Here is a 23162-nt window from a genome sequence, read left to right on the forward strand (position 1 = left end):
ATTGTGCATCGATTTTTTTTTTCGGTTATAGAGTGTAAATAATAGAAGTCTGATGTTAACAATTTCCAATAAAGTGCTAGATTAAGAATTGGGAATTTATTTGAGAGAAGTCATTTCCTTTTTATTTAGCAGAGTTCATTTGGAAGTAGAGATAAGCTGCAGAAAATAATAGTCTAATTGGTGTGATGGCCAGATGGTAATCAAATACTTATTTAATCAATAAGCTGATGTTGAAAATATATTTTATTACCAGAAGGTGCTAATGGATTTTTGGTGGAGTATCTGCAGGTTCCAGCTAATACCCCAAGTACCATCCCTTTAAATTTTATTCATTAAAATCTATATTTCCAAGGATTTATTTAAATGTTTTTAGTTAAATTTAATACTTTTGTAGCCGTTTTTGTTATATATGAAATTTGTTAACTATTTTTATTTCTAGATTCAATAATGAGTTTTTGATAGTAGAAATATTTAATCTGTATTGACTGATATTTAATACCAATGCATATATTTTATTATGAAGAAATATTTGTGCTCTGAATTTCCATTGGATTGCTGTAGAATAAGTGGACTTCCAATGACTTTGAAAAACAGATGAACTTTGCAGCTTTTGGATTCGCTAATTAATATCTTATTTTTAGTGAATGACATGCATTTTTTTGTTCATCACACTTTGCAATTACAGGATTTGAATTTCTTAACTTCAATACCTTTTGTTCCTACATATTTTTATATGGCCAAGAATTAAATGCATTGTGTAGAAATACAAGGGAATATTTAAACATCTCATCAGTAAGTATAAACAACTTCAGACTTTATTTTGTATTGTAATCTTGAAACAACATGCAATTTAAGGGATTTCTCTTTGTTAGAGTGAATTGTATTAATAATATTTGTGTTTCCTGATAGTATTTTGCTATTTATCAATTTTTCCCTTCATTTTCTTAGCAGTAATTTGTTGATGACAAAACAGTGACATTTTAACAACATTTTTTTTTTTTTTTTTTATCTCTAGCTGTAACTTCTACTCAATGTGTGACAGATTCTGTAAGCTATTCATTCTTGTCATATTAATAAATGTGTATCTATAACAGATAGAAGAGAGATACAAATGTATTTTTCAGTACATTAATTTTGCTCTTCTTCACTGAAGAAATGAGAAGAAAAAGGGGAAAAAAATGTAAATGGTTGTTACTGAACCTGTCTCATAGATATTGTCTTCCACCCCCCACCCCCAAAAAAGTGAAGATTAGAAATAGATAAGGGTTACTAAAATGTTGCTGGAGATGCTTTATTTCTGAAAAGTCTTAGTCTTCCTCTTAAAAACATTATCACCATAAAATATATGCTAGAATAACCGGTAAATACCAGTATTTCATTTTGAAAGCTGTTATAGTAAGTATATCAAACAGTGTGCTGGTAAGTTTTGCAAGATGCATCAAATTTAGCATCTATTAGAATTTTTAAAATTCATTTAAGTACTTCAAAAATTTTCTTCAGTTCTTTCTTTTTTAAAAAATTTTGGAAGGATATGTTTTTATATCAACATTTATTCATTTGGCTGTTAAAAATAAATTTTTTGAAAATACAAGCAGGAAATATAATTTTCTACTGTTTTCATTTAGCATTAGTATCATACAGTGTGAAAAGTTTTTCCAAAGATTTTGACTCCTATCAAGCTAAAAAGCTTTCAAATTCAGGAAAGTTTCAGATACACAGAGGAATGATTAGTTATCTTATCGCTCATAATGGGAAATTCAACAATAAGCCTTTGAAAGCAAATCTCAATGCGAGAGAAAGAGCTACAATGCGCAAAACCCGGACATTATCATTTCAAAGGCCGACAAAGGTGGCCAGATAGTCGTTATGGACAAGAACGCTTACATTGGTGGTGTAACTAAACTCTTAAACGAAGGACCATGTAATGCGATCCCTAAAGACCCTTTGAACCTCTCAAAAATAAAAACTATGATCAAATATTCACAAATCCTTTGACCAACTTAAAAGTCTCTTATCCCATCTGTTGCAAATGGCGCCAAATTATATGCTCTTCCTACAATTCATAAAAGTGGTATTCATTTCCACCCTATTGTATCAAATTTAGGCACAGCCCCGTCCGTACCCATTAGCTAAATATTTAGTTTCTAGATTTTCAACTATGTTATATTAGAAAATAACACATATATATATATATATATATATATATATATATATATATATAATTCAAGGTTTTAAAAAAAGTTAAAAGGATTTCTTCTAGAAATTTACTCATGGTTTCTTTTGATGTAAAATCATTATTCACTTATGTTACAGTGGAGGGTGCATTAAGATGTCTAGAAACCAGAATTCATGAACCCTCACTCAACTCTGTTTGAAACAAATGCATTTTGTTTTCCAAAATAAGTATTACAAGCAAACTGAGGGATTAGCCTTGGGAAGCCCCGTCAATCCCTTCTGGTTGATATTTACATGCATTATTATATTATGAATAAAAATTATTTGAAACTTTAAACTTCCCGGTATGGTTCTGCCACGTAGACGGTACTTTTACCCTATTTGATGGTAATAAAGATGATTTAAATAAAGTTCTTTTAGCAATGAATTCCATTGATGCTGCTGTTCAGTTCACTTTTGAACTTGAGACCTGCAATTCTCTTCTGTTTCTTGACATTTTGGTCACATCCAACTTCAGTACTACAGTTTACTGTAAACCATCATCGGTTAGCCATATGCCACACTTCAAATTGTTCCATCCGATTAAACAAAAGTTATCTTCATTTTATTCCTATGTTTTCCGTACACTTCAAGTTTGCTGCACCAAACTGCCTCTAGATCAAAAACTAAATTATTTAAAAGCAGTAGCTGTTGACAGGGGCATTTCACTCAACATTATTAATCAAGCAGTTAAAAAATTCTCGTTTAAGCACACCAAGAGGCATACTCTTGTTTTAGAAGATTTTAAGAATTCTGTTGTCATTCCTTTCTTTCCATCAATTAGCTATGAAATTGCACGTATTTTAAAGAAATTTAACTTTCAGGTCATTTATTCTCCCATCAATAAAATTCCGAGTTCCGTACTCAAGGACCTCATTCCGGATATGAATTCTTGGGTATTTACAGGATTCCTTGCCAGTGAGGTTTAATTTACATTGGTCAAATTAAGACAGCCTCAAAATTTCACGTGAAGGAACATAAGGCACATGTTAGAAAAAAGGAAACACAGAAGTTCTCTGTTGCCCAGTATTGTTGGTCCGAAAAATCACATTTTCAATTTTTCTGCAGCCAAAATTATTCAAAAACCATCTTCCATTGGTGAATTAGATTTTCTAGAGGCGTTTTACATTAAAAAAAAAAAAAAAAAAAAAACTTTCTGTTCTAATTAACGACTCTAATTCCAATCCATCTTTTGCCTTCAGCCTTTAAAGAAATTATGTTTTAGTTCTCTTTTTATCAATAGATGGCACCAGTAGCTTATCTTCTGTCCAGCCTTTTTTATATTATCTTATTGAATCACTATATCTTATCTCGTTCATTTGCGCTTTGGCAGCCGAGCTGATGGTTCGGTAAAACCGTTCAAACTAGTTCTGTGAAAATTTGCAAATATAACGCTGATTTTTGTTGTTTGACTTCTAAATTAATATTTGTTCAGCGTGTTATTTTATTTTAACATTTCACTGGCTGAAGAAGTGTGAACTAATGTGAAGATAGTAACCATAGACTTATTTTTTGCCAAGGCAGAAACATGACAATTCCTCTTTCTCATCAAGCCCGCTATGACACATAAGTACCGAACTTTTTTATATCATTTGAGAAGTGGTCTTCAACATTCAAATGGTATATAATAATTAAATGATAAAGTGTCTTATCATTTATTAAATTTCAGGCCTTGTAACTACACCCTAAACAATACTGTATAAAACGTACATGTGGGCAATCACAGATTACTAAATATTTGATTAAATCTTAATTTCTTTAAGTATTTTCCTCTCTATAATAGTTAATAGATATAGAAGGAAAGATAAAAAATCTGTCTGATAAATACGTAGGACATCATAAAATTCTCATAATCTTAAAATTAAAAGTGACCGGTTTGCAGAAGCAGGATATTTATATACACTGTGTGAAAAGTTATAGGTCTGAGTATTTGAACTCGAATGATACAGCAACATTCTTTGCATTAATCTTCGTATTCATTTCATGAACTCTTTTTTTTTAATGTATTTGTATACATGTATGAGAAAATTTTAATGCAGTGAAGGACCCATCAGCCTTCAAATATGAAAAACTGGCAGTTTCTGGAAAGTGATGACACCATTTGGAAAGAACCCCAAGCTGACTTCGCTGTATATTATTCAACTATTCATAATATGATTTCGATTTAAAATATTTTAATACTGAAGAAATATTATAAATTTTTTGTATATTTTTTATTCTGTTATAACACCACAAATATCGTTTGCACAAACAGTTTGCGTTTTCATGTTTAATCATATTATGTCAAATGATTTTTGGCTAATCTTACAATTAAAAGGAAATACGAAAAATATACAAGATAGTTTCCAGTTTCTGACTGTTGGAAATTTAAGTATTAGCTTGCAATTTCTAATTGGTTGTTTAATTTAGGTATTTTAAAAGTAGGAGCTTGTAACTGGAGCTTAAATTTCCACATGATATAAATGACTTCAAAATTTCATCAGAAATACCTAGTTTTGGAAACTAAGTATTTTCACTAATTCTATTTACAAAAGCAAGGTTACATCTTTTAAGAATAATTTAGGAACATACTTTAGCTTAATTGCATCCATATTCAGAAACAGTGTTAAAAATATTTTTAAGGTTGCTAGTTACTATTTGTATAATGATAAAAGCTTCAGCAAACTTAAAATAATAAAACATTACCCAAACTCTTTCCTTAATTAAAACCTTTTAAACATGACTGTTCTTTGTAGAGAAGATATATGTTTAACAAATAACTAGATTTTGGGGAAAAAATGATTTTTCTTTATTAAATGAAAAAATACATAAATAAAATAATTTTAAAAAAATTGCTCGAAAACGAGTACAGTATTTTTTATATTAATTGTAGTTAATTATATTATTATTTGGTATTTATTAAAGTTTTAATTTAAAAATTATAAATTACTACATGTATTTTTTTTTAATATATAAATTTACAACTGAAAAATATTATAATAGTTATGCTATGATTTTATAATACTACGAAAAAGTACCTAAGCATGGTGTACGCTTAATTTTTTTGAAAATATTACTTGAAATTTGTTTATTTATATTTATATTTTTATGTTGTATATATTAGTTGTGACCAAATATATGCTATTTTATCAAAATTATTGGGACATTTAGTCAATAATCTTAAATCCTGCATGCTAATATGATGTAGATTTAATCTTTGTTCCTATCATAACATCTACATGTTGGAGATCTTTTAAAAATTTCTAGAAAATTTAGTCTCAGAATTTTGCGTCTTACTTGATCACTCAACCATTTTATTGTCAAAGTATATGACAGCATTGCTTGCTTCACAAAATTTGTTCTTAGTGGTCCACTTGTTAATTGTTTTGCTACACTTTAATTTCTTTGAGCCTTAATCAGTGTGAATTTTTGTATATAGGCTACTTCTTTCCACAATGATGTGCATGCTGGAATTCAGTATTGATTCTGCTATACAATAATACTGGCACTGAAAGTAAATTAATATGTGCAGATTGACATTCATTGTGCATGAACTTTATAACATGACCATGAGTTTATGATGAATATCATGAATAATTTTCCCAGTTACCTAAGATCCAATGATAGTGACACTTGAGCAAGCCGTCATTCTTTTCGTATGAATAATTGCATGGTTTCATGTTTCCAATTGACACCAAAACTAATATCTTCTACTTTTGAAAGCCATCTCCCAGTATTTTTTGCAATGTATTTAAAAGATTCATTCAAATATATCAATACCTGCCTATACTTTTTTGTTTTTCAGGTGCCTTTTGGAGGCCGGTATACTGAGTGCATTAGAAGTGTTAGATGTGTCAGGATGTTCACAGTTGACTGGTCCTGGGTTACGTTTTGTCACAGACTCATTAAAATCTTTACAGCCTGAAAATATTTTTTATTGCGATCAAATTTTGGATGGACCTTATCCTGAAACTGCAAATGGTTGCCAAAATTTGGAAAGCAGGTTTAGAGCTTGCTGCTGCCGAATGTTGTCGTGAACAGTGTTAGTATTTTTTCATGTATGTAAATATAATACCCTGTAACTGCTTATTTGTAAAGATACCATTAAATTCGTATTCCTCATTATAGATTATAATTAAAATTACCTCTCTAGTAATGTTACCAGAGTCAACTATTAAAATGTTTTTCTTACACCTGGAAAAATATTTTCCTGCTATATCATTTCTACAAATATAATCTTTATAATCATCATTTTTTCCTCTTTTAAATCTATGCAACATTTTATTTTTGTTTCTTTTCGGAAGATAATCATTATCTTATAAAATTATATGAAAAATGTAATTAAAAATATATGTTGATAACATAGTAGGTGAAAAGTAATTAGGATTTTTTAAAATTTTAATTATAATTATGTAGTCAGTAGATTTATTGGTATTGCATTTTTTCAATGCATTTTAACTTTTTCATTGTTATATGTTTAATTTACTAAAGGAATGAAAAAAATATTTCAGCATCAAACATAATTTTAATGTTAAAATATGCTGTATGAATATCTTAATGTAAACAGCCAGTAAGAAATTAGTTAATTATAAATCTGGAATTCAGTATACCTAAAATTCTAATTTAATTATGCTTTTTTTTTTTAAATCATGGTTACAAAATTCACATCACAGAACAGTTTTTTGTCAGATTTGGAAAAAGTGCAGTTGAAATTTAAAAATTGATATATTAATTATTTCAATCAGATGATTGCATTACAATTAATTAATGTATGAATTTATATTAATTGAATAACTGAACTATCTTTGAATATGTATCATTGAAAAAATGTATTTTTCTTCTTATATCAATAAAATTGTGTTACGAATGATTACTTTTTTTAGAAAACTGAATTTGAAGATTTAAAGAAACTCAGGTGACGTACAGAGTCAAGTTACACTATTAGAACCACTTCCCTAATAACTAGAATAAACTACTTTGACAGCCAAGAGAGTAATGCATTGAAGTTCTAATAGAATTTTACATGACTCCGAAGTAAGGCAGTGTATAGAGAATCCAAGAGCGGGCATAAGGTGCAGTTGCAGGTTTTATGCATAAAACTCAATTCAATCTCGGCAGATTTTGATGGTTTTAAGATCTTGGATTTGGAAGCTGAGGGTATATAGAAATTTTTTGGTGTTTCTGCAAACAATCTTCCACAATTACAAAAAATATACAAATTGCATAGTTTTGGAATATCTAGGGCAGTGGTAGGCAACCTTTTTATACCTACCCCCCACATCGTAGGTAATGAAATTTTCTTAGATCCCACCAGTTTAACAATAACCTAATTTAGTGCAACTGCAAAGTGATTTTTTGAGTAGAAGTTTACTAAAAAAAAAATATACAGGATGATTCTAAATTGTTTTTACAAATTAAGAGGGGTAATATTACTCATCCAAATGAGCAATAATTACCATAGAACATAGGGTCACATTCCATTCTGAGAGGTAGAAAAGAGAAATATTAGAATTCCAACCTGAACTTACAACAGTGTTGGGAGAGCGAATGAATGAGACCAAAAGTTGCACAATCAGTTTAGTGAAAAACTCAAAGAGAGTGTACAGAACGAATAAAACCGCAAACTTGGCACTCAAGTGTTAATTCGAGCTCAGACGTTTATGGCAAACACTCAAATGCACATCTTTGGTTGGCAAGTTCTCAACCTCACAAACGATTGCAACAGTTATCTAATCAAGGGCTGAATATTATCAACTAACTCCAACTTTATGCCGAGATTAGCATGAAAAGTTCAAGCTGTGTTCCGGCTGTCAGAACATCATGTCCCATAGAAGGGCGCTTCAAGTAGAATGAGTGCAGCACAGTAAGTCCAGGATGACAGGATAGAAGATGGTGAAGGGGAAAAAATCTGCTACTTTGGGGGGATAGTATCAAACTTAACTTGAGTTGGAGTTAGTTGATAATATTCAGCCCTTGATTAGATAATTAACTTTTGCAATCGTTTGCGAGGTTGTGACCTTGTGAACCAACGATGTGCATTTGAGTGTTTGCCATCAAGGTCCGAGCTCAAATTAACACTCGAACGCCAAGTTTTCGGTTTTATCTGTTTTGTGCACTGTCTGTGAGTTTTTTAATGAGCTATACAATACACAATTTATAAAACCTAGTTTAAGCTAAAGATATGTGCTTCTGTTCACAAATCTAATATATACTACCCTCAATATGAAAAAGTCAACTTGAAGCTCGAGCGATGATACCTGCCCTCAGCAGCGCATCGAAAGGAACATTTTCCAGACTTTTAGCTTTCAGGATATTTGATTCACGAAACTGGAACATTTTCATCTGTAACGCAAAATGTCTCCCATAGCTAGCTGAGACATTGGTCTAAGCCAAATTGTTCTGGCTAGGAATTATAGGAGGAGGAGAAACTTGCTTCTTGGAGACATTTCTCCTATAATCACAGAACAAGCCTAAGAGAAGTGACAAAACCATATTAAATATATGGAAACAGGAGAATGCTGAGTAACTGAGTAAAGAACTAAACTTTCACATATGTGTATATGTACACATTCATGTATGTGTTTTGATCATCCTTGATCTTCATCACTGGACAAAAACAATTACTGTCCACCTACCAGCTGAAATCATTCATTAGTGGGTGGTAGGGACCAGATTAAGTGTCCCTGGTCAAGTATATGGCATTAATAATCTGTACTAACTCATAAGTTGGTTAAAACTGGTCTTAAAAATTTCTGTCCATAGGGCCTTTAAACAAAATTATCATTAAGTTCAAAATAAATTTCATGGATATCTGTTTTGTGGCAGGACCTCTGGGAGTTTTTATTTAAGAGAATACTGGAATATGGAAAAAAGTCCAAATTCCATTATTTTATTTAAAATCTGAGAAACTGAAATGATTTTTTTCAGTCTATTTAATGCTATTTCTTGATTTGTTATTTTATAAAATCTGATTAAATTTATGTATAGAATAACAAAGATAATTTATTAACTTAAACATTCATCATTGTAAATGAACATATTTATTCATATAATAAACATATATTTCATTTTTCTATAATGGTATTTTAAAACAATTACAAATGAAAAGTTAAAATATTGCACATTTATAATTTAACACATATATTTCAATGATATAATCTCAGCAACATAACAAACTGTGACTAGAATATTTGCATTTTTAACAGAATGTACATCAACAAGCTTTAATCTAAACAGGGGGAGAAATAATTCATTGCCATACATTAAACATTTTATAAGTCTGCTGCTCATATATGAGAAAAGAGCAGATTTTGGAGCAAAAAATTTGAATTTAATGATAAAAGTTAAAAAAACTAATTTTTGTTTTTTCGATTCTCATTTAGACAGTCAGGGAAAAAAATAATATTTCTAAGTTAGTTTATACAAATTGCATAGTTTATTTATATAAACATCAGTTGCAGTTTATTGTTAATGAGGTGCACTTACCAAATAATAGTTTGCTAAATAAGAATTCCTTAAAAATATCTATCATAAGTTTTTTTTTTTTTTTCAAGTTATCAGTTCTGACTAGTGGCTTTAGAAAGGGGAAAAAAATCAAACTTGAATTGACAGCTTTGTGTAAGAGATTTCTATGAAGGACTCCATGGGAGAAACATTAACACTTATAGAAAAGTTTTTCTTTAGCAAATTATGAATGATAAAATAAGTAAACAAACAAGATTTACAAAATCAGTAAAAAGTACAAACCTATATTAGACAATACAAGATTTATAATAGTCTACTAATCAATATCAGTTGTGTACTATCCAATAGCTAACCACAATAAATGATGAATTCACTGTATATTGGGCAAATTGAGAGTTGACTACACATCTAAAGTTATTATCATTTAAAGCCCATGCAACGATTTCAGCTAAAACTTGTATTATGCGATATGTATAAAACTTATATCTTTCAGTCTCTAAATATAAAATGATTTATAATTTATCTGGTATAAAGTACTCTTCACTTCCATGTCCTTAAACATTCAAAAATAAAGTGCTACAAATTAGAAATCTTAATGTATAAAAAAATTCCTTTCGAATGCCAGCAGATTTGACATAACAAGGCACGTAAATTACTCAAACCATACAAATATTTAAATTAAAAATCAGCTTAAAAAGTGAAAAAATATAAGTAAAAATTCACTTTATAATATGCAGTATTTGAGTGATCTAAGAAAATTCTCTTAAAAGTACACTTTCAAGTTCATTTTGTAGTTTCTTGTAAATGTCTATATTGTATCGACAAGCTTGAAACAAAAACTAACGATTAATTGATTATACAGCTAGCTTACTTTCTTTTGCCCAGTTTTTAGCAACTCTTATTATTTTTTCGGCTTGTGGATTAGTTGTGCTGCGCAGAATTTGAAATACTTCTTGTAATGATTCGCTGTAAAAAATAAGAAATTGAATTAGACTCTCAAGAACTACTACTACTTGGATATAAATAATTTCCAGGTTACACAGTTTTGATATATGAGGCAACTATTAATGCGGACTTTACTTTGAATAAATATTGCATTTAATGTGCAAACGTAAATACTTTTGATATTTCTAATTCCTAACATTATTAATTTATCACATACCTTAAACTAATGACAGTATTTATGATACAGCAGTATGTTTCCAAATGCTTATTTGTACACAGTTTCTCACAAGAGAGGTTATTGAAAATGAAAAAATTTCGATTGACAAGTTAGTCGGTATTCTCGACACAGCAATTACAGGACTTGAACAGTGGAACTTTGTAACTGAACAAGAAATTATGTCTGTTTATAAAATTAAAGAGAAAGTATTAGCACAAAAAATGAAGCAACCTAAACAACTTACATTGAAAGACATGTTTAATAAAGTAAACAAATAAATATTAAGCTTTTTTTTTTTTTTTTTTTTTTTTGTAAATTTTGATAAATTACGGTTTCATATTTTTAATTGCATAATTTCTGCATGCCATCTTACCAGATTTAAATTGCTGATCTATAATCCGGAATCGCAAAGTCCCGATGAATTCGGATTATAGACTTAGTACTGTATTATAAAATGAAAATTACTGATGATTTGATTTAATTTTTGATTTACTGTTAACCTGTTAGGTATTCCTCAGATGGCCTATATATTAAGGAATATTTTCTTTGTAAAGAACCGTAAAACTTTACAGTTTTTATTTTCTCTTTTAATGAAAGGAAAATATGGTATCTGTTGCTTTCTTGTACCTTTGATACGTTGCCAAAAATAACACCCATAACTCTGATTCTTGCAGGATTTAGGAACCATACTAGTTGTTTCAGATTCTGTTAATTATATGAGATTTTTATTTTGTTTTCTTTTCTGTTCTTATTAATGTGTTCTCTCTTTCTGGAGGAGTGGGCAACAAGAGAGAATGGTGACGGTTTTTTGTATTTTATTTCAAGGTCAACTTTGATTGTGAGAAGTTATTCACCACACAAAATAATGGAAGTTGTATGGGGATCAGCAAAATGAGAAATAAGTGGGAGTGTGGTAGAATTTGTCATCACTTGGCTACTCAGAGTCCATAATGGAAGCCAAGACAAACTGCAGAGAATAAAAATATGTCCAATGTCATTTAGAATGCAATTGTCAACAGTACTTGGTAGAAGTAAAAAAGTAAAAAAAAAAAAGATTTTATCAGCAAAATGCACCAACAGATTGTTCGCAGTATATCAGTGGATACTGAATAACCAAACGAGTACTGGAAATATATTTTGTTATTTCAGTCTCCCTCCCCTGAAAAAAATGCAAATAACCTTTATATGTTACAAAATGTGGACAAATCCCTCGGCAATTGGGAGCTTAAGTAATTCTTTCTTCCCGAGTATGCCAATTATATGTCAGTTATAAATTTGTAATGTGAGCTGTATCTGTTTCGGCCTACTGCAGTGCATAACTGGAATGCGAGTTGAACTTGTTGATGACCATCAAAATGATAAAGTAATGATAAGTAAAATCTATATAACACCTATAATAGACATAATGAAGTTCATAATTTAAGAATAGATTAACACTAAACCCACATTATGTGTTTTCTTCTTTTTAATAAAAGTAAAAATAATTTCATGAGGGGAAAAAATATTACGTTGCAGTTAATAAAATTTAAAATCACAACTTAGAAATAAATCAATTCAAATACAGTCTTGAAAATTGTAACATTTATATATTATTTTGAAAGTAGATAAAACTGTATAGTCACCTTGGCTCATGCCCTGCAATAATCATTTGTAGAACTCCAACACATGCTCCTCTTTTACCCTCCCAAAATTCAGGATTGGGATCCGATCGTTCTAAAATGTCAAAAGCTTTTGCTGCATAGAAAAACTGCCCCATCTGTGAAAGTACAGTACAGAATGTTTTGAAATAAATAGTTCCATAAAAAATATTTAAATTAAAATTTGTAAATGAAGTGAAATTTAATAATGTTCTGAATTTTTAAATCTCATCATGCTCAAAACATAAAATGTAGGGATGCAAATGGCTGTAGATAAATAAATTTCCTCTAATATATATATGTAAATAGTGTGTGTGTCTCAGTACTAGGGTTACGAACTTGTAAGAGGTGTAATACGCACCCAGATGACTTGAAAGAATCATGTAGCAGCTTAGTGTCAGAAATTATCTGTGCATGTGATAGTATGCACAGAAAAGACCAGAAATGAAAGTTTAATTGAATATGCATTTTAATAATAAATGTATATTCTTGAACTGTAATGCAGGCCTGATATGTCCACATATGAAATTTAAATTTTTTAGAAGATTATGAGCATATCCCAAACTTCTGAAGCAGCTACAGTGATCTGTGCAACCAGTTACTCGATACTGTCAATGAGGCTGTCATATATCAGAGTTTTTATATGGCCCTAGAAGAAATAATCAAGGCACGATAGGTCTAGTGATCGTGCAAGACCACCATGCCCAATCCACTGTTGGCCAAATGGTTATGTTCAAGTGGTTATGAACATTATAGCCAAAATAAGTAGGATGGAATATCCGATCATACTGGAGCCACTATGAGTCACACAGATGCAGAAAACAGTTTATCTTCCGAAATCTGTGATAACACATCTTCAGAAATACTTAGTAGTTGCTATGGCTGAGAAGAAAAAGCAACAAGTAAGGTGCAGTGATAACTCACAATACTTGCCTAAACATTTAGAAAAGTGGAAATGGTTTTATCTGCCCAACTTTGTGCTGCATGAGGATTCAGCTTATATATGAGCATTAAGGAAAGTGAAAACTCCTTTCCTTTTGAAGCATAACTCTTAAATGACTATCACAGATGCAAGAAAAAGGATACATCATGCAAAAGCAATCCAAGATGCATAATCATCCCACTGAAGTGCCTGTACACAGCATATGACGTGGATGCATTTTCTTTTCTTTAAGAATCCTCCAGATGCTGCAGTGGAAAACTTCCACTTTGGGTACTAATAACTTGCATACTGAACATGAAGTATCCTGTACATGACAGAATAGTCTCCTTGATATGTAAAATCCATGCTGTTTGTTACTTGCTCATGTGAGCTCTTTGGAAGGAAGTTGTTTCAGCTAATATCTGATGGATGCAAAGAATTCATGGCAGGAGTCAGGGGCCAGTGCAGTCATACTGGGCAGCAGAAATTTTAGAATTAGAAAAGTAATCAGCAGCAAAATTTAGATGTGACAAAATTTTAAAATTTAGGGGCAGCAATTTTTTTTTTTCTCAATTTAGGGAGATGCAGGGCAAGAAAAGTTGGATCTGCAGAGACTGTAGCAGGTGGCAGAACTGTCTAGCAATGGCCCTGCCGGAAGTACACCTCATTGGATAATGCTTCTCATGCAGTTACATGCATGACTTGCTCATTTCACTTCATAGTTCCATATACCAGATGTATATTGGCTAATTTCATTCATATAATAAGCCATTCTACTACATCTGTGCATGTGTGTGAAGTGAAACTTTTTAAAGAAAATGCTTAGACTAAATGCTGTCTACTACAGCAGGAAAGCAGTTTTGACTTTGCATTGCCATGTGATTCCTAATCATCGAGGTACACACCTACAAGTTTATAACTCTGGTATTGAGACACCTTGTGTGTGTATGCATCTGGTAAAAGTGTAAAGACTTAAATAAGCAGATTTTGTAATGGAATATGTATGTGAGAAAATAGCATATTGAGGTGGTGGGACACACTTAAGCAGTAGCTAAAAGTGTTCTGCTGCTGTGAACTGTCATTGTCTGTGTGAATTTGAGCAGTGTGCATACATATATGAATTTTATCTATGGGGCTGCAGCTGAAAACAAAACAGTTGCTCAAAGCACTCGGGAATTGTTCTCTCTACTTACTTAGTTCTCTCTACTTAGAGTTAGCTGTTCCATTTTATCCTTAGCTCCATAGATAAAATGTTTATCAGTGTGCTTTGCATTTATGCAACAGATTGCTTTTTACCTACTGCTCAAAAGCACATGTGTAAGACTTCAGTGCACCATTTCTAGGAATTCATTCATAGCATTTCATTTTTAGTAAATACATTTAAATTGCCTTGTGTGTATATTTATATAAATTCAGAAAATTTCAGGAAGGAGTTGAATTAATTTAATCCTTTAATTCTATGAACGGCTGCTGCATAAAATATAAATATGACAATTTTTTTTTTCCCCTTTTACCAAAACTGTTAAAACTTTACACTTCCAGGAAAACAAGTCTATATAAGAAAAACAAAGAAACAGTAAAACCAATTTCAAATAACTGAGAGATGCAGTAAGAGAAAGATGAAATGATTACAATAAATTGTTTGTTCTCAAGGAGCAGTCTGTCATCTGCTACCTGATAATGAAGAGCAACTTATCATAATCACCCATCTATATCTTACTGCATCTCTCAATTACTTGAAAAACTTTTATTATTATTTTGCTTCAATGAGATATAATATTTTATCAGTTTTTGTTGGGGGAAGGTTTTTATCTACTTATATGTATTATGGTGTATGTGTGTGTATATATACACACAATATATAAAGTCCAGACCATTAAATAGAAAAAAAATCTAGGAATGCAGGATGTTGATTAAAACATCTAATTCTGAAGAAAAAGAAGCAGATGTGCTGTAAATGCGATTTTTCTCCGGACTAACCAACATGTAACCCGTGTAACATTCAAACACTGCTGATAGGAAAGAAGCACTATGGCCTATACATTAATACATTAATTAATGTTCTCCAAGATCACACTTTCTGCTACTGAGTGCTTGTGGGTGATTACCATCACCTTAACTGATATGTCATTTTAAAAAAAATTAAACCAGTATTTTTTTAATAAGCATACCCTTAGTTTATTAGATTCCACAAATGTTTCAGTTACAGATTACGTGATAAATAATAATCGGTATTATTTAAAAAAAATTAATACCACAGTATACAGTTAACATTTTTACTCATTTTTTAAATTTAAAAATGAATTTATTATGTTTCAAGATAGTTCAATAATATCATCTAATTGTTACGAAATCTTCAGAATTAAGAACAAATATATAGTCACTTTTATTTAAAAAAGTGTTGTATAATATCCTTTAATTATTAAGCAGTCTTTAGAGTAAAATAAAATTATTTAGCACTTTTATTTTAAAAAATATCAGTAATGAAATAACACAAGTCTCACAAGTTTTTAAATAAATTTTTAATTTGTAAAAGAAATGACTCACCTTGTAGCAGTCATTGGCAATCTGTTGAAGTAGACTAAAAGATTCGTTGCAGTGTTCAAGTTTTGAGTATAATTCCCAAGCCAGTCGAGGTTTCTTATTCATTACATCTAATTTTTAAAAAGCAAACTCTTTCATGAAAAGAAATCAAACAAATTATTGAAGTTTTATTTTGAAAAATATAAAGGAGTGAAAACTTACAACACCGAGCCAACCAACTGAGGTATGTGTAATCATTTTTTATCTTTTCATTTTGAATTAGAAGAAAAACCTAGAAAAAGTAATAATCTGCAAATAGCACTGTTACAAATTTATTTTCACATGTCTGCAAATGAAACACATAACAAGAAATTTTTTGCCTGTGCTAGAAATCTATATTTTTATGATTAAATGTTTCAGAATATACTACTGTCATCAGAAAGTATTTTGAATGATTCAATAAAACACAAGATTTCAATATACTAGTCAATGAAATTCATTACCTATAAAGTAATTCTCCCTGACTGCAGTGAAATTATGCCAGCATTTTTACTAACCCTTAAAACATATTTTAAAGTCGTTTTTCTGAATCCTTTCATGACTTGTAATGAATTTTCTTCTATTGCATCAATAGTTTAAAAATGGTATTCACAAAGTAGCAGTTTTGACTGATGCCATAGTAGGTGAATATTAGAGAACCATATTTATTTACCAGAAATTCATGGACAGGGTTGATAGCCACATTTTAGTTAAAAAAATAAGCATCTATAAGCACTTTTCAAGCACATTTTAAGAAAAAAAATAAGCACCTGTTTAATTGCATTATACACAACTGCATAACCTTAAAAATTAGACTTGTAATTTAAAATATGAGAAATGCAGTATTTATTAAGAGAGGATAAGCATTACCTCAACCATGGAAAATAATTACTCTTTTTTTTTTAAATTTTAAATAACAGTTCAATTTACAGAACTAGTTTACAATGAGGGAAAAAAAAAAAAAAAAACTATGCAGAACTAAACTATATTACAAGATTTAATGATGAAATTTCAGTTCAAAATGGAGAAAATAAATAATAATAAGGCAAATTTATTGTATTCGATTGGAACCTAATTATAAATACAATTTATTTTTCCACTCGTATTGATATTTAAATAATTTAAATCTAAACATTTTCTAAATTTTCATTGTATATCAGTTTTCTCTTAACAGATATTGCAAGCAAAGTAATTTAAATAAAAAAGAGGAACATTTCTGAAATCAGAAGACAGAAATTTGCTTCATGCAGTCATCCTTTAACATTAAAAGCTTAACTAACCCGCATACTTGGAAATTGGTGAATATTCGGACAGTCGAGCGTAACTTGAAAAAGAGGAGGGGGGTAGACTGTAGCCGCTCTTTAGATTTTTTCCGCTAAATAAATGCTTTTGACATTTCGATATGTGCATCATATAAAAATAAATGAATGGAACTGAAAAATATTCTGCTTAACAAGCACAGTAAAGCTCTTTTAAGTGTTCACAAACAAATCTCGGACAGAACATCAAAATTAATCTCTGCAAAATATCGCAAATGTTATTGCACAATACGTGTGCCGTAATTCTTCCCTATGTGATATTATGCAATCGGAATCAGCAGCTGCCGGTATTGGGAGAATAAAGAACTAAATAACTGGGGTGTTTTTCATTCTAATTTTCAACAGACGGCATTAAATTTCCGGAATAGAATCATTCTTCGCTTGGGTTGGTAGACCGCAGAACTTTTAGTCATAATCAATCCAGATTGGAAACTGACAAAAAAAAAAAAAAAAAAAAAAAAAAAAAGTCCGTTGCTTGTTTTGCAGCGAACTGTTTCCGTTTTAATATTTGAGATTTTGCTGAGAAAGGGGAGAACTTCCCAATCTTCGTACTGCATAATGTATTGGCCAAAAATCTTTGATGTGTTAAAATGTGTGAGACAACAGGCTCTGGCATTACAGGAGTAATAACTTGTTCAGTAATGACTTGACATTACAAAATGATTTCAGGAGGGATGACAGACCAATGATCTTGTAGCTTTTCTACTACAATGAAGATAACATAAAACACAGTCAAAAATTAAAATGACATGACTAATTCAGTCTGCAAACTGATTCAGACACAACAGAAGATATGAATTGGTATACATATATATACCAAATTCAGACACAACAGAATAAGACTTTCAACTAGAAAGACTCTTGCCACTAGCAAGATCCTCATATAAGAGACTATAACAACCTCCAAATGATTTTTCAATATTAATTGTCAGTTGTCATTACTGTATTGTCAATACAGCTTCTCACTGACTTATAATAAATGTGTTAGTTCTATATGCAGTAAATAATACACAGCCTAACTAAACACAAATCAGTCAGCTATCGATCATTGCATGGAGTTGCCCCATTAGTGCACCGGAGAGATCGCCCCAATGTGATGTTTACAGACTTCCCTCACTTTTTCAGAGCAATTCACATAATTCTTGAGGTGCTTCTTTACCAGATAGATATATCCATATTTTGTTAACATTTATAATGCATTTTAAAAAAGATATGCCTTCAGAATCTGCCTGGAACCAACTCAAATGCTTTTTCAAAAGCATTGGACAGGCTCTAAATACGATTGGAACTTTTTAATAATATTATAATTGTTAAACAACAATTGTTTTAACACCAATTCTCTAATCAATATATCAGGTATTAGTTGGAGTGAATGGTTTATCACCACTGGCGAGTTCACACGAATCCTTTGTTAAATTTGAATGTATTTTACAAGCCTCTTGTTCTTTTTATTTGGAACTACAGAACACATGCCTGTATAAATACTGGTTTAAATTTATATAGATTTTCTGAAAACTATTTGAAAAATCTAATTATTTTGTCCTGATGGAGGCTAGTGTAATGTTAGGAAGAATATCAGAATGATTTAAATTTCTACAAAAATTTCCTAACATTGGAATTTCACATTTCTTAATTCAGTATTTACAATTACCATCGAAAGGCTTTATTAAAAGAAATGGATCATTCTAAAATATTACTTGAAAAATTGTATTTTTTGTCACCATTTCTCCCCAAAATCATTAAAAATTAAACAAAACTAGAAAAGATCTAATTATCGGAACATTAAAAACCACTAGAGTGTTTGCACCACAATATGCAGCATATAGTTTATGATTGGCTTTTTTAAAGCGGAATTATCCAGTTTTATGCAGGCATTGCGCACTAAATGAAAACATTACAAAAGTTTTTTTTTTTTTTTTTTTTTTTAAACAGACTTCTAACTATGGAATATTTAAGAGACCTGCCATTGATGATCAATATCCTGCAGGAAATATCATACCTGATATTTTGTAATTTTTATTATATTAACAATTTCCTTTTTAGATTTTAAAATGCGTTTTTGTTAATGTAAAATTATTTGTATTTTTGTATTTGTAAAAATAAAACACTTCATCAAAATCTGATATTTTGTTACAGGATAATAGTGTGAGTAATTTTTTAAATTTTTCATAGTTCACCACTGTCTATCATGGCATTGTTTATTTTTGACACATTCTCTGCCTTCCTTAAACATCTTATACAACCCCAAAACTCACTTTTGTTTGTTTTTGAACTCAAAGTATTGTTCAAACTCAAAGTAACTCAAAGTAACTGTGTTGTTTTTGAACTCAAAGTATTTGAGACTTTTTACAACTTTCAAAGTATTTCTTACTGAGCTGAATTTCAATAGCAGAAATAAATTTTATTGTGGGTTCTTTGCTCAATTACATTTGCCACTTTGGGAAGCTGCTAAAGCAAAAAATTTTTTATTTGCTAAAAACAAATTTATTTGCAAATGACAAAAGGAATTAAAAATGATTACCAGATAATTGTATTATTTGAGACATAACTTCTAAAAACACTTTCCATGCAATTTCTTGCATGCATATATCTTTAATGAATCATTCCCTGTATTTTTTATGACAGTATTATTTCTGTATTTCACGGACCGAGGCATAAAAACACAGTAATGAGTTCTGTTATTATACATGTAAATTACAGTTTTCATAAAAATATTGGCAACAGTGCAAAAAATTCTTTATAATCTTAATTTCGGTTCCAGAAACCAGAAATTTATGATAAATATTAAGTTTTAAACACAGCCAAAATCAAAACAGTCAAGCAAGATTAGTTCTGTATTAAAAGTAATACTCTAAAATTATAATTTACCTCTTCTGCCTCTTTGAAGTTACCAGTAGCAGCTTTTGCTTGTGCAAAGTTGAAATTAAATGTATCATCATTGTAAAAATAACTCTAAAACAAGAGAGGAAAAAAAGTATTTAAAATTCTTATATGAATCTCGTATTCTTACACAAATCTTCTTGAAAATACTGCAAAGTATACATGGTTAAAATAAAAGTTCATCTGTAATTACTTGCTGATTCATTTAAAAGCTTACAAATTAACATTGTTAAACCTTCCTAATTCCATTATTTATTGATAAGAGGTGGAAATTCAAATGTTTTAGTAGACATTTCAGAATTTTAGCATGCAACATTAATAATTATTAAGAACCAACTGTAAATTCTTAGATTTAAAAGTCTGTGAATTTTTAAAATTTTATATTCTAAAACTTTTTTTAAATTTAATTTTATACTCTAAAAAAGAAAGTATTTAATAATGTGAACTTCCCTCATCCAAAGCTAATTTGACAATAACAAAAAAAATAAAAACAATTATAAAAGCAATACAATTGTAAAAAAACAGAAACACAAATGTAAGAATATACATTTTTTAAATGTAATAAATATACAATTATAAAAACATAAATACAAAGATAAAAGATGCAAATAAAGAGCAATATGCTTAATAAAATAAAAAAATTTTAAATAAATAAAAAAAAAAAAAAAGAAAGAAAATGGTACATTGGAAATAAAAGCATAATAGACTTTTGATTTTGTTTACATATATGTATGTGTATGTGTATAAGATAAAAAAATATGTAAATCAAAATTCTAATTTAAATTTGCAGTAGCCCCTTAACTCTTCATTTTAATTTATGTGTTTACCCTTTCTGTTCTAAAAATAGCAATTGCTTATTTAAAAAAAAAAAAAAAAAAAAAAAAAAAAAAAAAAATTCTCTAAACTGGATCATTTCAAATTTAATAACTGCCATCATATGACTTTTATATAATGCTGGTGATATAAATAGTTTTGCAAGCTAAAACTCAAAACAGCCAATAATATTTATGAAATGCTATTAATTAGCCAATAAAATGGGATCAAAATCGAAATGAATTTATTCTGAGCTAAGATTTTTGTCCTGAACACATTGATCTTACTTTTGCTGTGCTGTTCCCTTCTTACTCCTACAGTATAAAAAAAAGTAAATGTTATGCTCTGAAACAGGCATGATTAATGTGCCATGTTATTTGTAACCACAGAATGTTAATTAAAATAAAAACGAATATTTAAATCTTTCCTCACTGCCAAGTTCCTTCTTCTTTATGGCTCAATATCTATGCATTCAACATTTCCACTTTGTTACACACAATATACATATACATATATTACATATAAATTAGAATTAAAAGTTAATTTTTTTAAATTTGAAAACTTATTAATTGTATGCTAGTTGCTTCTACAAGTAATAAAGTAAGAAAATTGCAAGATAGATTTTTATCCTTCATGTTTTGCATTCCCAGAAGATAAAATACAAAATAAATAATAATAATCAGTACACTAGGGAGAAGGGGCTCCCAGACCTGGCTTACATTTAAGTTGCCTTACATGGTTATAATGCTTCAACACCTAGAGGAGATCCAAGGAGGCATTAATCTGCCTCCGGTCAACCTAGGGGGACATATATGTTCACACAGTCTGGGTTTATGTACACAATGTCAGAGGTGGAGCTCCTTGCATCCAGCAACAAAGAGAAGTATGATGCAAAACGTAGTCCGTCCCTGAGTGTTGACCAAGCAGAGTCGAACTCCCAAATAATCTTAACTATGTAGCAACCCCACAAGCCAAAGGGCAAGAAAGATAGTACCATATGGTATCTTCTGAGTTTAAACCTACTACCGAATAAACTATGGTTCTAGTCCTGTTGTCAAGACTGCCTAAGTACAGAGCCAGTAGTTTCACTGGTTTTACCAGCATCAACCCCCAGGATGGAATGTGAGAGACAATAATTCATAACTTTCTGAGTTTGGTGACTGCAGCTCTTCCCTTGCCTATCACCCTTTAAGTGTAAAGAATTATTGCCTACCACACTGCATGCTCTTGTGATTAAATTTGAAGCATGTCCAGCTGACAGCTAGATCAAATTCTGGCCGAGACATCACTGAGTTTTGTGTTTCCTGTTTGGGAAAGCATCAGAACATACAACTTTTTATATGTAAGTTAAGAAACATGTAAAATAAAATCTTAACTTTAATTTGTAATAGTTAGTCAGGCCTCCCGTTTAATTGTCTTATTTCCCATTTTATCTTAAAACAGTAGCATGCATATAATAAAATTATCTAAACTGCATTATTTCAAAATTAATCCTTATCCTGATTCTTATATAATTGCTTTAACCAATAATAGTATTGTTGCTTGCACACGGGTTCATAACAAATTGAATGCACTCAGAACTGAAGACAGCTTGATAAAATTTATTTTACCAAAAGAGACATTTCACAGTTTTGGAATTTTCTACAAAAATAGTCATATTACTCTCCACAGTATCATAATAGTACAATCCATAGTTACACTCCAGACTACTAAGAACGTTAAACACAATGCAACACAAAGCACACTGAAGAGTGAAGTTCACACGGAGATATCTCAAAGCTCTGAAATTATGCTGAACTAACACAACTGAAAGCAGATGCCCTCTCCAGTCTCATATAGTTTTCCTCCAGCCACTGACAAATGTCTAATATTTCCTGAAATTACTGGAAGGCATATGAGGGCTGGATATGGTTACAGTTTCATATGAAATCAATTATAAATATTCAATTAAAATACACCAATTACAGTGATACAAAAGCCGGACCAAAATGTCACCAAATTTGGCAATTTCTTTCCTAATTTGGCGACAAAAATTATAAATGTCGAGCTGAGGATATGCCAGGACTGTCGCTGATGATAAATCATTCTTTAGTTTGTTAAATGCATCATCACATTCTTTTGTGTACAAGAAGTTTTGCTTGCTGTCTGTCAATTTATGGAAAAGGTCTTGCGATGGAAGAAAAGTCCTTCACTGATTTCCTATAGTAGGG

General features: G+C 30.3%; 2 protein-coding genes across 2 annotated transcripts in view; one reads left to right on the forward strand and one right to left on the reverse strand.

The window, feature by feature from the left end:
- Positions 1-7063, forward strand: part of LOC118188940 (F-box/LRR-repeat protein 5-like) — a 46949-nt gene extending 39886 nt beyond the window's left edge. The window contains exon 10 of the mRNA XM_035359466.2: positions 5999-7063. Within this exon, the coding sequence (XP_035215357.1) occupies positions 5999-6230 (232 nt within the window). The 3' untranslated portion in view covers positions 6231-7063. The remainder of the gene's footprint in view (positions 1-5998) is intronic.
- A 2151-nt stretch (positions 7064-9214) lies between these two features.
- Positions 9215-23162, reverse strand: part of Ttc26 (tetratricopeptide repeat domain 26) — a 48145-nt gene continuing 34197 nt past the window's right edge. The window contains exons 13-17 of the mRNA XM_035359467.2: positions 20128-20211; positions 16124-16193; positions 15926-16032; positions 12442-12575; positions 9215-10623 (exon numbers count right to left, since the gene is read on the reverse strand). Of these exons, the coding sequence (XP_035215358.1) occupies positions 10512-10623; positions 12442-12575; positions 15926-16032; positions 16124-16193; positions 20128-20211 (507 nt within the window). The 3' untranslated portion in view covers positions 9215-10511. The remainder of the gene's footprint in view (positions 10624-12441; positions 12576-15925; positions 16033-16123; positions 16194-20127; positions 20212-23162) is intronic.

The sequence above is a fragment of the Stegodyphus dumicola genome, chromosome 9 (assembly GCF_044657685.1).
Source record: "Stegodyphus dumicola isolate Sdum_Otavi_A_Nest chromosome 9, ASM4465768v1".
Taxonomy (NCBI): domain Eukaryota; kingdom Metazoa; phylum Arthropoda; class Arachnida; order Araneae; family Eresidae; genus Stegodyphus; species Stegodyphus dumicola.